This window comes from Xiphias gladius, chromosome 17 (genome assembly GCF_016859285.1).
Source record: "Xiphias gladius isolate SHS-SW01 ecotype Sanya breed wild chromosome 17, ASM1685928v1, whole genome shotgun sequence".
NCBI lineage: Eukaryota > Metazoa > Chordata > Actinopteri > Istiophoriformes > Xiphiidae > Xiphias > Xiphias gladius.
Genome location: NC_053416.1, coordinates 23,512,568 through 23,530,165, shown reverse-complemented (window position 1 = coordinate 23,530,165; position 17,598 = coordinate 23,512,568). Strand labels below are relative to the sequence as shown.

At 40.0% G+C, this 17,598-nt stretch overlaps 1 protein-coding gene across 1 annotated transcript; it reads left to right on the top strand.

Moving 5' to 3' along the window:
- The first annotated feature begins 36 nt into the window (after window positions 1–36).
- On the top strand, window positions 37–17,584 carry LOC120802440 (C2 domain-containing protein 2). Its single transcript, XM_040150268.1, has 13 exons — window positions 37–888; window positions 1,369–1,464; window positions 3,040–3,159; window positions 5,709–5,810; window positions 6,299–6,415; window positions 7,057–7,165; window positions 9,464–9,572; window positions 9,681–9,745; window positions 9,855–9,970; window positions 10,114–10,282; window positions 11,819–12,060; window positions 12,533–12,800; window positions 15,200–17,584. Exons 1-13 carry the CDS (start codon window positions 607–609, stop codon window positions 15,418–15,420), a joined length of 2,016 nt encoding a protein of 671 aa, XP_040006202.1. The 5' UTR covers window positions 37–606; the 3' UTR covers window positions 15,421–17,584.
- Window positions 17,585–17,598: the final 14 nt, after the last annotated feature.

The window sequence follows — 17,598 nt, the reverse complement described above, 5'->3', positions numbered from 1 at the left end:
TGTAGGCGTGCATTCTGGGAGTTACAGTTTGTGCCACATATCCGTTCCCAATCGGCAACTTAGTCCAGTCAGACCGAATCTAGCGGCCGCCACAGCTCTCTTCGCGTTCAGGATTTATCCCAGGACTCTTGTTCGGTGTCTGGATATGGTCTGCCGGAACTTAGCGGCAGACTTTGGAGATAAATCCTTTTTGGGAAACTTTAGCGGCTTCCCAGCTAATGAAGAATAGCTAGTTTAGCGAACCGCGGTGAAGATTAGCTAACTAAGCTAACAACCATATTCAATGAGAGGAGGACAGAGTCCTACACTGCAGGTTTACTTGAACCCCTGGTTACCTTTAGCTCTTTGACAATGGTCTAGGTCTTTACAGCCAGCTCGCGTTGTTTTGGACCAGTATATGATGTTTAAAAGCTGCTATGGAGTACTGCAACATGGATAACAGTAAGCTTAGTTTGTGTTGGGGGTTGAGACCTGCACTGTTATCTCTTGCGGGAGATTGTATTCATTGACTTTACCATTCCCCGACCAAATGAGTACTATGAGGTTTCCAGGAAATTTCTCAGAGGAGGTGTGTTAAGCTCTGGTCATCGTTTTCATTCGCGAAGAATGTCCGACTCGGAAAGTGCCGGCTCATATTTTGGTTTGGAGGATCCGCAGTGGCTATGCATGGTCACACTGTTTATCGCATCCCTGGTTACTCTGACAGTGTATTTACTACAGTATTTCCAACAAAGGGGGGTAGGAAATGAGCAGAGAACAGCAGAGGACAATGCGGCGAAGGAGGAAGCCGCCGCTCTGCTGGAATGGGCGCTGTCACTGAAAACCTGGAAAAGTCAATGGAGAAGAGCGTGGTGCAGGGCTTTGAACGACGAATCAAGGAAGCGTGGGGTAAGTCCCATGACCACCGAGTCACCATTCCTCTCTGTGGCAGGTGACTCCAATAAAGAAAGTGCAGCTTGTCATAGGGTGCGACTGGGTTTAAGTGAGCTGGACAAAATCACCCCATCTATGCGATCTCACAGTTAGCCGTGAAGTGACTCAGTCACTTCATATCTCACCCCATCTTTTGACATAAGATGCACTTTTGATGGCTGACATCCACACTTTCTGCCTACTCTGGCTTCGGCTTAATTCACAGGCAGCAGTTTAAAGTTTGCATCATCTTGAGTCACCCCTTGACCATGCGCAGTCTTTTTGCTTTTCCTCAATAATCAAGTTAGAACACATGCACTGAAGTTGCCAGTGTGATACATCACAGCCCAGATCATTGTTCATTCATTCATCAGCGGCAACTGAATTTTCCTGTTCTGTGTTTTGTGTAATAGGCGTTTTCTGTTGTTTCAATGTTTCTGTCTTCTTCCTCGTCAGGATGCTCTCCTGTTGACATTTGAAGATGATGATCTGGAAGCGACAGAACTCATGGTCAGCCATGTGTCTAGCTTTCGAAAGTCTGCCAGGAACCAGGTACTATTAATCATACAGTCAGTTTGTTATGAATGCTGTTCAAGGACTTTTGCTTCACAGCAAAATGCCTTTATGCTGTATGTTTATGGCTGTTTTGTGTTGTCTCCTTCCAGTGATCAATGAAGATGTTTTTCTGGAAGATATCGTCATTAATTGTGTTCTTGTTGAGTGTTTATGTTGTGTTCTCTTCCTCTAACAACCTCTGAAAAATGTTTTCCATGGCATGTTTAGCATTCATCCGAATTATAGCAGCAGACACTTTATAGATTTCTAATTTCCTCGTTTATGTAATTTATCAGCAAAGGCTGTACCTCAAATCAATCTCCCCTTCCCTAATTCGTTTGAGAGGGAGCTACTCTACAACCAGTGCTACATTACAACCTGCATTAGACAAACATTACCTTATCAACTCTTCAACATTGGTACAGACATTTCTCCCAATAATTTAAATTTGGCAAAATGATCTGCTTAGCATTTCTTCTCTGGTGTCCACATGCTCATTACAAAAATCAAAAGACACTGTGAATGAACGCTTATGCTTGAACAAGGCTATAAAATACCCGCATAATGCTTCTTTTATTAGTCATACAGATTATGTGCCAACCTTCTGCAGAATATGTGTAAAGCAAACTGCCACCGATGGGCTTTCGTTTTTTCAAAAGGTCAGATAGGGACAAAATGCTGGCTGTGTTACTGGCCTGGTGGCCTTTGCTGAGCTCCCAATGCAAACTCAGCTCTTTCTTTGTGATCATGATGATATGGACCAAACTGCCAGGTGTTCTGTTGGTGACTGTGGGGGGGGGGTAATGAACAGAGGCTTATTTTTACCCACACGCTGTCTGTGTGTGTTTGTGTATGCACTTTAAGAAGCTTATATATCTGTCAAGCTCAGCACTAAGGAGGAGCAGACGGACGGGAATGCATCAGCACCTATGTTTATGTTTTGGTTTCCCCTTAAAGTGATTTAATACTAAACTGGACGAACACATTCACTCTACCCTGAAATCAGAATGAATGCACTGAATAAATGTGTTTCAAGTCAAGGGATACTTTACCATTGTCTGGTAATTTACTCTGTAAAAGCTGCATTCCATTGCAGTAAAGGTGATCCTTTGTACTCGCACAGGATTGAGTCTGTTGATAATATCTCTGGATGCTAATGCAGATGTTCTCCCTTTTTTGACAGTTAAGTGTGATCTTCTAAGGCATTTATTTGGTTTTTGGATCTGTTACAACAAAAGTCAGTGTTGTAAACACTGACTTTTGCTCACATTGTTTTTTTTTTTTTTTTTTTTTTAAATGATTCAGTCTGTTTGTGCTGTATTTCTTGTGTAAGAATCTACACACACATTAGTATACATGCCTTATCAGTGAATGTTTACATTTCCTTTCACACATGTACTGACACACAACACCTTGCAGATTAGTACAGATTCTATTCCCTCCTATTTGAGTTGCTTTCATAGGATGTGGTCAAACTACATGTGAGTTGCATGCAAATACTGTCACTGCTTTAGCTCTTAGATGCTAAATAGATTTACATGACACTAATGTTTCACTTTGTCTTCCCAACAGGCCGCTTGCTGCAGTGTGGTTGGGGAGAAGCTTCAGTTCTCTCTCAGTGCAACATGGACAGCCATGGCTACAGTAGATCCTTGTAAATACACAGTCTGTATAGCTCCACTAGAGGTGCAGGTAAATGCTCTATAGTTGGTCCAAGGGTATCTATTAAAATTTTGAATTTCATGAATGAAAACAATGCTCACTTGTTCTTTTGTGAAATCCCTCTTTAACATGGAGGTGTCGGAAGAACAGAGTTACATCCTTTGGCAGTCATTATGGTTTAGATTAATGGGAGATTTTATTGAACATGATGTGCTGCTGCCCGGCATTGGCTGTCCGCTGGCAGCAGAATTAGATTAAATGTTCGGGGTATCTTTCTGTGCTTGGAATATGTCCCGAAGACCTCATTAAAGTCACAGTCAGGCCTGTTTCCAGTAGGGCTGGCCCACTTTGTCTCCATTCACATTTGTCAGGGGATGATGATGCTCTGAAATTATGACACAAAGGACTAATGACTACTTGTTTTTGCTTGGAAATTACATTCATTTATTTGATCTATCTTGCTCAAATTTAACTGCCCCTATGTCTTCAGTGAAATATTTCAGTGTCCACCCATAGTCTTCCCTAACACTCTTCCCTCTTCAGACTTGGATTTAGTGTTGAAATGAAGCCAAAGGTGGTGTGTTGGGAAATGAAATGGGTTGAGTGCGTTAAGCTGTGGTAAGCTTTTATCCTGTTCTTAGTTTCAGTGGTAAATCTTCACCAATGTACGGATACAAGAAGCTATACAAACTAACCCAATTGTATTAAGGCGATTTTTAAACCAATAAGGTGCTTGTCACCCCTCTGGGGCTCATTGTGCCATAAATACAACCAGAGTGAGAAGCTACAAAGCTTAAGTCAGGATTAGAGTTGGGGTGTTTTTGTTTTGGTTGTGCATCAGTTGTTGTTGCACGAACATAAAGGAAGCCTCTTGTCCTTTTTTCACTCTCACTGTTTCAGCGTAGTCTGGAAAAGTCAGAAAGCCTTTTCAAATGTCTCCTTCCATCCACTGGAACATTTGTTAGCCTTTGACAGAGATCAAAGCTAGAATGGTCCTGGCTTAAAATGTTATGAGTGCAGAGATATGTGGAACAGAAGCCCTGGACATTTACAGTATATGGACACAATAATACAGCCAGGAGGCTATGGTGTGCTGCTGAGTGTACTTTGTCCTTTAACACACTACTGCACCACATGGCCTGTTGCATGTGATGAGGGACACACATATGACATGTGACATGTCTCATGCTAACACCGTATTCATCTTTGACATTCACACGCTACATTTACATATCTGTTTTATGACTATAAAACAGGTAGTCATACAACAGATGGTCTCTTAACCATTGAAATGGCCGTATAGTCCATGAAGGCAATAACCTCTTCTTCATAAAATAATTTCAATTCAGTTCCTGTCGATGGAGCGTTTTTGTTCTGTTTTTGTTTTCAAATTATTTTATGTTATTATTATGCTCAGATAGCCTTCCAGTTGTATATGTTTGTATAAACGTAGGGTATTATCAATGCAGGCTCTGATCCATCTAAGCATTCTTAATACTATCTGATGAGGCCTTTGTTTGGCATTCACAGAGGCGGCTGTTCTGTCTTACATTGGAATCCAGACATGCTGGGGCAGGATGGCCCAGTCTGTTTTCTGTCTCTGTTTGTCAACTTTTTCTTTCATGTTGTCTCTCAGATGAGCTAGGTATTAATGTACACCCTGTGGATCTTCTCTACGAAACCCTCTTTCTGTTTTTCAGGTTGACCAAATACATTTATGTTTGTTGTAGAGTGTATTGTGTTGACAATGGTGGCAGTAGTACTTTTGACATTTCAAAATGGAGATAAGTCATTTTCAAGGTTTTTCTTATACTGACTTGGTTTACAGAGCATGATTTAAAGAGAGAGAATACAGTTACAGTCACAAAATTATCATATATTTAATGGTATGTAAGCTTTCAACCACCTGAAAACTCCAGTTCCAACAGTCACGTAGTCATCTAATCTCAAAAATCTTTCCTTACCAATTTTCTCACATTAGACCGTATAAATGAATCCCTTTGCAAATTAGAATCGTATCCACAGACTGCATTTTGGAAAAGGCAGAAATACGTATTCATGATGTCAAACAAGTATCTGCGGTTTTGAGTTAGCGTGACATTTTTCACTGCCTGAAGTTAGTCCACAAATGAACAATAACTAATCCACTGGGATGAATTATTTGTAATTTTTTGAGAACTGGTGCAGTGATGACAATTTAACGCTTGTTTGGTATTCTGACATTGCGTCACCAAACATAGCTACAACAACAGACTGTGATTTATTTTCAAGTGAGGAACCAAAACCCCACAGGAACATGTAAAAGCAGTTGCATGAGTTACAGAACATTTGACAGCCACAAAAAGCCTTGGATTTAGTTCCCGTATCCCCACCCCTTACCTTATGTTTTTAAACACATTCTGAAATTCATTATGTTTGGTATATATATATATATATATATATATATATATATATGATATCTTGAAAATCCATTTATTTGATATTCATTTAAATATTACTGTGGGTTTACTGTAAGTGAAACTGTTGTTGACAGGTGTAGCATCATAAGGTATCACAATTTTCTCATCTGTGTTCCTCAGCTTGATCTACAGATGCAAGAAGCTGAAAATGAGGTCAAGGTGAGCTGGGGAGTGTCTCACCTGGAGACAGAGGAGCTGCAGGTGACATCCACTTTCACCAAGGTAATTTTAGAGCAGCAGATAATGACATGAACCTGCTTACTGTATAAGTGCTCATACACCAGAACAGAGGTAAACACTCTAACCTAGGGAGAAATGTTTATTTGACCAAAACAAAAGAAATCGACAGTTTAATTTGTCTTATAATACAGTGAATGTGTCTGAGATAATCTGTCATTCTAGAAATCAATTTATGTTAATTTTCCTTTTTGTTAAGTCATGTAAATGAGGGGTGTAGACAAAAGAGTCAGAAGTGTGATAATCAAATGTCAACAGGAGTCATTGTGTTATATAAAAAACTTGTAGTAATAGTCAAGTTAAAACCAATGTGATTTTACTTTTTTTGAAGTTGTTCCTAAGATGTGAATTGACAAAAAAAACAATCAACAGTCAAAGTGAGGTGGCTATTGTGGGGTTTTCTTATCTTTTAACACAATCAATATGTTTTTAATATGTGTGTGATTTATCTTAAATCATTATCTCGCTTGTAGGACAATGCCAACACTTCCAGTGTAGCAGCCATAAAGGAGCAGATGAGGCAGCTGTTATGTGCGACGCGCCCCTCTGTGTTGCTGAGCTGCAGGCCTGCTCAGGCCTCAGAGGTCAAGGTGAGTGGAGGAGTCAGGCTTGATGCATGATGCTTTAACAGCTGCCACACAAGAATGCCTTGCAGGTGTGTGATCAAGTCTTTCATTCCAGGTTATTGCTGCTGTATATGTTTTGTTAATTTTTTGTTTGTTTTTTTTTAATCTCAGAACTTGGTTTTTTGATCTTTCAAGGTTAAAAATGTCTACTTCTAATGCAAATCATCCATGTTCATAATGAAAATCCAATGTAAATCATGGACGAGCACATTCTGTTTTCCATAGATTCCCCCTCTTGTGCAAACTATTGTTATAATGTCTTTTTCACAGTGAATACTCCTCATTAAAATTCTTGCCATATTGAGACAAGTTAGAAGTAGTTTTATTCTCCTATAAATTATTTTATTTCTGATACTTGATAATACAATAAGCAAACTGTAGGTAGCTTCTGAAATTGATGATACAATTCAACCAGCTGAAAGGGGTTTTTCCCATTAGCTTTTCCATGGCCTTTGATCATCCCTATGACATGGTTGTTACAGCACTGTGCCACTTCTGCATGAAAAAGCTGGGAATAGAGTACTTTGCTTACATTGCTGCTGTAACGCTGCAGTCAGTAGATCAACATAGTTCAAGTTATTCTCTCACTGTTGTTTCTCCAATAGGAAGCCCAAAATAAAGTGGTTTCGCCCCCGAAACCCCCCCGTGCCCACGACTGGAAGCTGCTGGTGAAAAACATCCGGATGACACTCAATCAGGAGGAAGATGCTGCAGGTTGGATGTTTGTGCCCTTAGTCATTTAGAATTAACCAAATTCTGATGTGAGTTCAGTCTTTCAGCTTTCACAAACCAACTTCATTTCTGTCCGTTTTGAGCACTGTGGTCAGCTAGCACTAACTTGTAAGACTACAGCTCAACTACATCACAGAGCCACAAATCTAGTTCGTTGTAATCACTTCAAAGAAATTAAAATATTTTACAAATCTATAAAAGGTTTTCTTTAACTTTTTTCCAAGCTTATCTTCTGTCCAAAGATTACTGCTACAATGAAGTCAAAATATATTATAAATTTTCTGTGTCTGCAAGTGTAAAGCAAAAAGACAGGGCCTCTGAGTTGACGGTGGTGTCCTTCAGCATTATTGAATAGTGCCAACAACAGCAACAGTGTCAGTAAGGTCAGTATTAACTAACTGAAAAGGAAGGGCTGATTAAGAAAATAAAGAACTGCATGAGTTATCTTTGTACCAGCCATTTACACTCCATCTATATTTACCTTAGGTCCTGCACAGTAACCTCAGAAGAAACACAAGGTCCAGTCTACGTAGAAATAAAGAAATTCCTGCATCGTCAAAGTCTTATTTTGTTTATCAAGGGACTTATGTGAAAAAAAAATTGTAAGTGTGAAATTTGTGATAGATTATGTCTGTGCTACATCAAGAAATCAGCAGGAGATGCATAAGAGTGTTCAGGAAGAGTGCATGGAAAAAGTAATATTACTTGCCATCTGAGTCACACAATCTAAAAGGAATAGTTAAACATTTTGTGAAATACACTTGTTTACTTTCCTGATAAAAGTTTGATGAGAAGATTGATATCACTCTCACATCTGTTAAATAGGAAACTACAGCCAGGAGACAATTAGCTTAGCACAAAGACTAGAAACAGGAAAACCGCTAGCCAGGCTCTGTCCAAAATTAAACGTCCCTTTAAAGCTCACTAATGACCACATTATATGTTGTTTGTTTAAACCATACAAAAACGACAAGTTGTGGCATTATTGGGGGGGCTGTGTGCCGGCAGCCAGCTGAGACTTCGGAAAGTCACTGAGCCCAGCCAAAGACTAGTCCGGCACACAATCCCCATAAAGCCACAACTTGTTGTTTTTAGACTTTGGTCAGGGATTGATCTTCTCATCAACTCTCAGCTAATAAGCATATTTCCCAAAATGTTGAGCAATTTCTTTAATAACATTGTCAGTCCGGGATGTGAAGAAAGGGTTTTACAGAATACCAATGTGGCTGTTATATCAAATTCCAGCTTCACCTGTTTTAACAATTCCAGTGCTTAATGTTCCTATTAATTCCTATATTAAGACTGCAGAAGGTCAGAGGAGTGTACGGACTCCTATAGTAGCTAATTTTCGGTCTGCTGTTTAGTCCTGTAATTCATGAATTTATTCAGCATTAAAATGGCTTTATTTTAGGAACATTTTAGTGTCATGGAGTAATATACTCTGTTGTAGCTACTAAACATTGCGTTTATCAGTTTTTTCTCATATCAGTGTTGCCATTTTAGGGACTGTTTCAGCCTGGCTTTTGTTTATTTCGCTGTTTATGATCAGAGTGAAAACAAAGTACCAGGGTGTTGTCAGCCATGAAACTAGAGGACAAGATGTTTTGAGCTGATAAGAGGCTATTAAAACCATTGTTTAGTGTTGAAGTCTTAGACCATAACATCGTCCACAACAACTATGTTTTGGTAGGTCCTGTGATGAGTCATTCTCTAATTGTGAGCCAGCGGTTTTCAGGGCATCTTCTTGTATTCTGCCCACCACTGAACACTGTGCAGCAGACATGACAAAGCATTTGACACTACACTGTGTTTTCCTTCCTTTTGACTGAAGAAAAGTTATACTTAGCATCACACTTGACGCTTCCTGTCTTTATACTCTGTCTTCAAGGTTCTCGCTGATGTTGTATTCATTAGGAGACAGTGCTTTCACAGTAACGGAGCTTTGCTTGTGGCTAATATAGTTCAGTTTTAAATGGGCTTCACCTGCCTTTGCTCACCCTTGAGTGCCAAGAAAGAGCTCTCAACCAGTACTTCGTGGGTCTACTTGAATGTATGCATTATTTATCAAAAATACAAAGTGGGCTGAATTCCCTTTTGTCCGTTACAGTGAAGCAGTGGAAGTGACCATAGCAAAATTTAAAAGTAGCAGCAGATTTTATATGAGCAGCCGTCAAAGATTTTTGAATGAATTTACAGTTAGTGTTTGGACCACACACTGTTTTCTTTTTTTTTCTTTTTTTCCCGTGTTGCAAACTGACATGTTTTCGGCTCTTTTTGTAGGCAGCATGAATCCTGTGTGTGTACTGCAGTTAGATGATCCTCCACAGAAGTTTAACACCTCTGTTTTGAAGAACACAACCGAACCTTCCTGGGACCAGCCATTTATCTTGTAAGTTTTACCATGGAGCCTTGCAGACCAACACTGTCTTTAAAATGGTGTTTGTCCATGCATATGTTTTCTATTTTTTCCTAAAATGTTTTTTTTCTATCTCACCAGTGAATTGAATGGACGATCGAAAGAGCTCAATATTCAGTTGATAAATGATGGACAACCTCAGGAGAGTAAGGAAAAACCCAGGAAATTACTGGCTTTCCTTTGCTGGCAAAGAGTTATTTTGTTCAAGAGCTGTGACTGTCACAGCTTAAATTAGGTGTGTTTTCTCTTTGTCAGATTCCTTAATAGGTCAGGTGTCAGTACCTGTTGATCTTATAAAGAAGCAGCCCAAAGGACAGCAAACATTTGCACTCATGACCAAAGACATGGTGACTGGATCACTTACTACTGACGTAAGACCATCATCCCAGTTAACACTGGGATATTATCAGACATTTGGCTTGAATATCAACATATAGTTGAATTCTTTTCATGTCTTAGAAGTCTTCATTTACACAGTGTTAATATATTAACTGTCGGGAATTTGATTCCTCAGTTTACCTACCTGGAGCCCAGCGAGGTGAGGTCCTGGCACCCGCCGACCCCAGCCTCCAATAAGAGGGTGGAGATGGACCGTACAGTCATGCCCTGTGGCACTGTGGTCACCACCATCACCGCAGTGAAGAGCAAGCCAGGTCGACCACTCCCACTTGGACTCAACATAGGTACAGCACCTCAGTTCTGTGACATTACATGGCACTGACAAGGATGACAGAGCCTTATTAAGAGAACACATTTGCCCCATGATTGACATATAAAGGAGACACAGAGAGGCATTTGTGTTTCTTCTTGTTCTAGTACTGCTGATGTAAGAACAGTTTCAGCAGTTGATAAACCAAATAGTGCACAAGATATTGAGTTTTTTCAGATTTCCATGGATTTGCAGTTACTGTACCAAAACAATGGAATAGCCTGGAATTTCAGTTTTGAAAACCACAGGTCTTAGCACCCAGTAGATCTACTTTGGAGTCACTGTAATTGGAAACAAGCCTGTTATTCCTCTCCTGATATAAGATGATTTAGTTCCACTGAGCAATGAAAATCTTGTTAGCCCTTTTAAATGCACAGTCTCTAAACGTAATCACAGCTTCTTCACCAGAATAAATATCTATTTAATTTACAGTAAATATCTTCTCATGTCGGTACTGAGATAATGTTGTGATAATTATCTTAATTTAATCCATATCATTTGTATGCATATCCCTGGAAATTGTATCACCATCCCAAAAAAAGCTGTTGTAAATTCTGCAATAGTAACCAAAAACGTCTGAAAGATCCTGCTAGGACTGATTAAATGGAGGCCATGCCAGCAGCATGGCTCTCTGGATGGCATTCATGCTCCCCAGAGGATGATTCCTACTGGCTTTTTTCTAGCGCCACCAGTAGGTCAAACTTACTGTTATTCATTGAAATACCTTGGCATCTGCTGGATTTAATAACAGAATACTTGGTACGGGTATTCATGGTTCCAGGAGAAGTATCCTGCTGACTTTGGTGACCCAATAACTTTTACTCAAACGCGATCAAATTTAACTTGTCCAGTACCTCCTCTCCTTCAGAAGCCGAAAAAAGTTCAGTCCAGTTCTATCCCTAAATAAGTCCAGAGATGAAAATGCATGAAATTTCTAATTTAAAATGCAAGGTAAAGAGACTAGAAAAAACTGCAAGTGGTAAAAAGAGCTATATGTCAATGATCTCTAAAACCTTATAACCACTAAATTACAGCTATACAATAGTAAGTTCGGCAATTTGGTATAAGTGTGATGACAGACTTTTAAATGTGCTGATCTTAAACAACAGTAGAGGGAAGTTCTAGATTTCAATAGGGCTTTTCCATGGACGACATTTTGACATGAAAAGCACAGATGAAAATAACATTAATAGTGGTTAAATTCCATTTAGCTGCACATGTTTCAGGGTTCTGGTATCGTTCATGCTGACTCACTGTCACATTGGAATTGTTTATTGGGAAAATTAAATAGAACAGAACTACAGTTAAGGTTATTAGTAAGAGCTGTGCTTTTCCTAGTAAGACAAGGCAACTGTTATGAAAAAGGCCAAAGCTATTAGTGGACCCCAGCTGAAATTGCAGTCATTTTTTCCAGCTCTGTAATGCACATTGTAAATTGTTAACAATTTGTTATTTGAACTTCCATTATATTCATGAAGCAGTTGAATAAGATAACTTTGTGCTCCCTCAGATCCTGCCCAGAAAGCTGTGACCAACAAGCCAAAGCTGTCTGAGCGGCGTGTTTCAGAGCAGGCATCTATGTTGGGGGCCAAAGTCAGCAAGGCCTTGTCCTCTTCTGACACTGAGCTGCTGATGCTCAATGGCACAGACCCAGTGGCCGAGGCCGCCATCAGACAACTCCACCAGTCTGCCAAGCAGAAGCTCAAATCCCCAGTGAAGAAGAGTACCATCATCATCTCTGGCATAGCAAAAGTAAGGATGAGGTCATGCACCAGATCTGAGGAACTCTATACTGGTGCACTATACTCTTTCACTTTTACTATTTCAATTGACTAGAACAGTTTCACTTATTTAATATACAAGGTTTTGAATGAGTGGGAATTGCACAGAAGCCGAGGAGTGGCGGTTTTCACCAGCATTTTTTAAGCTTTTACATTCCCTTACTTGTCAAGAGCAGGAAGAGACTCCTTATTTTGTTGAAGTACACTTCATGTGCCCACAATTAAAACTTGGCCTTCCAGTGGAAAAACAGTTGACCCAATCCCACGGCCATCCTTAAGACCAAATTACGTTAAAAGAGGTCCTCAGAGCTGCCAGTGCAAAGAGTTGGTCATTTATGACACCAGAGGAAGTATTTTTACATGACGAAATGTATATGTTTTACCAAAGGAAACATCATTTTACTAGAATTGATTTGATTTTAAAAATGTGAGTATGCTTCTAGACGCCCTTGTCTCAGGATGAAGAGCTATCTCTGATGGCGGGCTATGCTGCAGCGATGGACGCCTCGATGTCAGAGGGCAGCTCCACTCAGGATGTTACCGCAGCGATTGCATCAGGGACCAGCAGCCCTCCAGAGATGTCAGAGCCCCAGGAAGGGCCCAGTGGAATAGGCCGACCTCCAGAGGACTGGGAGAGCCAGACAGGAGAGGAACTAGACCATTCCTCGCTATCCATGTGTGTGTCTGAGGCGAACTGCAAGAAGAGCAGAGGTGAGAGTTCACAGAGGGGACTCACTAACTACCATTTGTAACTTTGGATGGATATGGTGGCATTGCTGGTCTTTATAGGAGTATTTTTCTGTACACTAAATCTTATATTAAATCCCCAAAAAACATATTGCCCTAAAGGTAGAACTCAGTCAGTTTTCTGTGTGGCTGTTTTTATGGCCATCTGTTGCTCCTCAGTGATGCAGTCTGTTTTTGTGTTTTATTTTTCTCTTTTCCCTCCTACTGTGACAACCTTTCCTTTTTGATCTGTCATCACTGCCATCTTAGAGGAAAACAGTGCTAAACAAACATTATGTCCAGATGAGTAAGTTACTTCATGAGTTATTTACGGTATCCTTGGTACTCTAGTATGTGTAGTTTCTACTAAAAGTAGAGTAGATAACATTGTTTTTCAGCAATGTCCAATTCATTTTGCTAAAATCACTTAGATATTAGTTCATACAGTACATTCAGGAAGTATTCAGACCCCTTCACTTTTTCACATTTTGTTCAAATGTGAAAAAGTGGAGAAAAAAAAAAATTCCCTCATCAATCTACACTCAATACGCTATAATGACAAAACGAAAACAGAATTTTACAAATTTTTGCAAATTTATGAAAAACGAGGAAGCTGCCTGCAGAGCTCAGAGACAGGCTGCATTGAAGGTTCCCAAGAGCACAGTGGCCTCTGTAATTCTTCAGTGGAAGAAGTTTGGAACAACCAGGACTCTTCCTAGAGCTGGCCGCCCGGCCAAACTGAGCAATCAGAGGAGAAGGGCTTTGGTAAGAGAGGTGACCTAGAACCCGATGGTCACTCTGGCTGAGCTCCAGAGATCCTGTGTGGAGATGGGACAAACTTCCAGAAGGACAACCATCACTGCAACACTCCACCAATCTGGGCTTTATGGCAGAGTGGCCATACGGAAACCTCTCCTCAGTGAAAGACACATGAAAGCTGCTTGGAGTTTGCAAAAAAGCACCTAAAGGACTCTCAAACTGTGAGAAACAAGATTCTCTGGTCTGATGAAACCAAGATTGAACTGTTTGGCCTCAATTTCTAAGAATTGGTTGTCCAGGAAGTTTTTGTCCCATCTCCACACAGGATCTCGGGAGCTCAGCCAGAGTGACCATCGGGTTCTAGGTCACCTCTGTTACCAAGACCCTTCTCCCTGATTGCTCAGTTTGGCCGGGCGGCCAGCTCTAGGAAGAGTCCTGGTTGTTACAAACTTCTTCCATTGAAGAATTATGGAGGCAACTGTGCTCTTGGGAACCTTCAATGCAGCAGAATTTTTTTGTAACCTTCCCAAGATCGGTGCCTTGTCACAATCCTGTATGGGAGGCACCTGAGCTAAATTTCAAGTGTCATAGAAAAGGGTCTGAATACTTATGTCCATGTGATATTTCGGTTTTACCTTTTTTAATAAATTTTAAGAAAATTGAAAGAAATTCAGTTTTTACTTTGTCATTATGAGGTATTGAGTGTAGACTGATGAGGGAAAAAATGAATTTAAGCTATTTTAGCATAAGGCTGCAACATAACAAAATGTGAAAAAAGTGAAGGGATCTGAATACTTTCTGAATGCACTGTAGTTTAGATAATTTAGATGCTTTATTATAGAATTGCTTTGGGGCTGCACAATATAAACAAAGTACTGTGGATATTTTGAAGTATTCAGCTGTGATATGACATGCCCTTTTAGGACTTTTGATTTGGTACACTGTGGGGAGGAGCCACCACTGGACCCACAGATGGCAAAATCCATTCTCACTATTGCAGTCTATAATTACATTATAAATATGTTACCAGTATGCCAGTAATGCAAACTTGATACTGCCGAGTACAGTATCACACAGATGATGTAGATCTGACATCCGATCATATTGCAATACCAATAAAAGTTTTTTGACGTGCATTATATTGTTCAGCCTTTTGGCGTAGGATTTTCTAATGTGAGGGGGATACTGGAAGGAAGGAATGACACCTGCAGACAGGTTGGACTATGCAGCTGCTCTCTGTTGACACAGTTCAGTATGTGTTAGCTGGTGATTAAAAACAATTTTACAAGTCAGAGTGTAAATATCCAAAGCTTGATTGAGCTCCTTTACAGAGGAAAGACTTATAGTCAAAGGGTGAGTCAATAGTGTATTTTTTCTCTAATGTGTCCCATCCATGCCAGATTTTTTCACCAGCAGTAACAATTTCCAACTAACACAAGTTCTGTCCCACTGCTGCTTCAGCTGTCTCCAAATTTCTGCCGCTTCAAACACTTTGAAGGAATATTGAATATGCCTGAAGGTTTTTTTTTTAATCATTATTTTGCCTTGAGCAATGTCATCTTGACCTAATCCTTGTCCCACTGTATCTTAAAGAATGTTTCCTGTCCTCTGCTTCTCTGCTACAGGCAGCTTCCTACAGAAGAGTGCCAAGCTCTTCTTCCGCCGGCGCCACCAGCGCAAGGACCCGGGGATGAGCCAGTCCCACAACGACCTGGTTTACCTGGAGTCTCCAGCTGCAGTGGAGCGGGCCAGCCGAACAGCCACGCTTAGCCGGATGCTCAACCGCAAGAGTAAGAGTAAGAGCAAAGCCAATGGCTCTACCTCCATGGGGGAGCCACAAGCGTGACCCTCACTCCCTACCACAACTACTACCATCACCACCTCCACCTCAAACTTCCACTTGCAAATTTCCTGGCTAACCTACCCCCTTAATGCCCAACCTGCAGACTGAGGCTCCTGCATTGTGAATGGGAGAGCTGCGCAGATGGAAAAAGTTCCTCTTTTTATTGCCATATCCCACTTAAGTACTTCCTATAAGAAGCAGACATTCCACCAAAAGCAAGTGTTTGAATGTGTGGATGAAGGTATCTTGTCCTGGATTGACGGTATTTCAGAGGAGATTAGTTTGCATGTTTCTTTTATTTGATTTTATGCAACATTTTGAAATCTTTAAGTGCTTTTATGGCCTTGTTACGAACAGAAGGGACGGGTGTAGGCCGTCACCCTTTACCTCACTGAGGGTAAAAGGGTAAGCTCTCCCTGCTGTAAACCGTAAGCTTTCTACGGGGGACCAACAGGACCAAAGATGAAGAGCAGAGTGGTATTTGTATGATTTGCACGGTTTAAGAACCTTTTTATTTAAAGTGCAATGACAGGAGCTACTCTTGTGATAGAGACTCTTCTGTAGTTCTCAGTCGTGTTAACAAAATTCACAAAGGGAGATGATCTTTCCACTGCATGACTACTGCAAGTGGGAGATGATAATACAACTACTTGTTGACACTAAGACTATGAATTATGGTATATTATATTTATATATATATATACATATATATATATAATATACATTAATCATCGAACATGTTTTTGTTTTTTCAATTCACTTAAAATACGTAATTTTATTCTAAATAAATAATGAACAGCTATATGTAATGTGCATATAAAAGCTGTAATATAAAGCTATACAGAAAATACAAGCCTTATGTTTAACAAAGCTATCAAAACCCATCATTACAAGTTAATTGTGATTGGCTTGTATAGAGGTCATGTTATCATGCACCACCAGCTATTAAATAAATTAACACCCTTCCAGAAAGAAACAGTGACACTTTGGCTAATGTGAACCTTTAGCTATCTATGAGCATTTTATGTTTACTCCTCTCTGCAGTGTTTTTTAATGATATGCAAATTTCTTCTTTGTCTTCCCAAAAGATTCCTCCTGTACACTACTATTATCAGCAGGACTGTTAATGTGTCAAAAGGGAAGGGAATGAACCTTTATCCAGGGACTGTGATGTTACACTCGGCCATACTCGCATTACGCACTAATGAAACTTCGCTAATTTCGGTCCTGCATTTTATCTGAATGAAATCCTCGTTCTTTCATTTAATGTTTTATTGTTTTTTCAAGATGTAGCTTTGAACACCTGAAAAAGAGAAAGTGTGAACATGTTTAGGAGCAACCAAATAGTTTGGCTGCTTTTTTTTTTTTTTTTAATCCAGCTAATGATTGTATTTTTTTGTTGAAGACATTTCTGTACATCGTGTTAACTACTGTTTCTTCAGTAAGTTAATCTGCTCAGAGAATTGATTCAGCACAGTGACAGACAGAATCAACAGATTGCCTTACAGATATTTTGAAAATGTTGTCACGGACGCCTGGTCTAGACTTTTTCCTTGACTCCATGTGACTTTTTGGTCCTGAGGCTTCATCCACCATCAGACCAGAGAACTGAAGGACTGTAGCAAGCTGTTGGAATGGTTTAGAGTGACGAGTGATCCACCATGTTCTACACCATCATTAATGTCTATAATCAAGAAGCCTATGCACATATCTGTTAACTGAGTGTTTGAATTTTTAGACTACCTGAGAATTAAAAACACTTACTCACTGTTCATGACAGCACTCTTCTGCAGATACAGTGTGGGTTGTTATTGTGTCTTGATATTTACATGGTAGAGCTGTGATCCCCTCTCATCACGTGCTCTCTTTAACCATCAATGGTTACCATCTGTTCTACAATAAATATTCAAAAGCTAAGATTCAGGCTGAATAAAATTCTGTAACCATAAAACGGGTCATTTTAATCACGCTCAGCTTCAGATCCCTTGCTTACGGCAGCCTAAAGCAGTGGCTACAGTTATGCATTTAGTGAGCAGTAGGGCTGTAAGTGATTAATAAACTGCTTCCTGATGTTTTTTATTGACATCTGCTTTGTGCACAGAAAATGACTTAACTTTTGTTGCAGAATGTCAGTCAAATCCCCGCAGGGATGGTAACTAATAAACATATCAAGTTATTTCA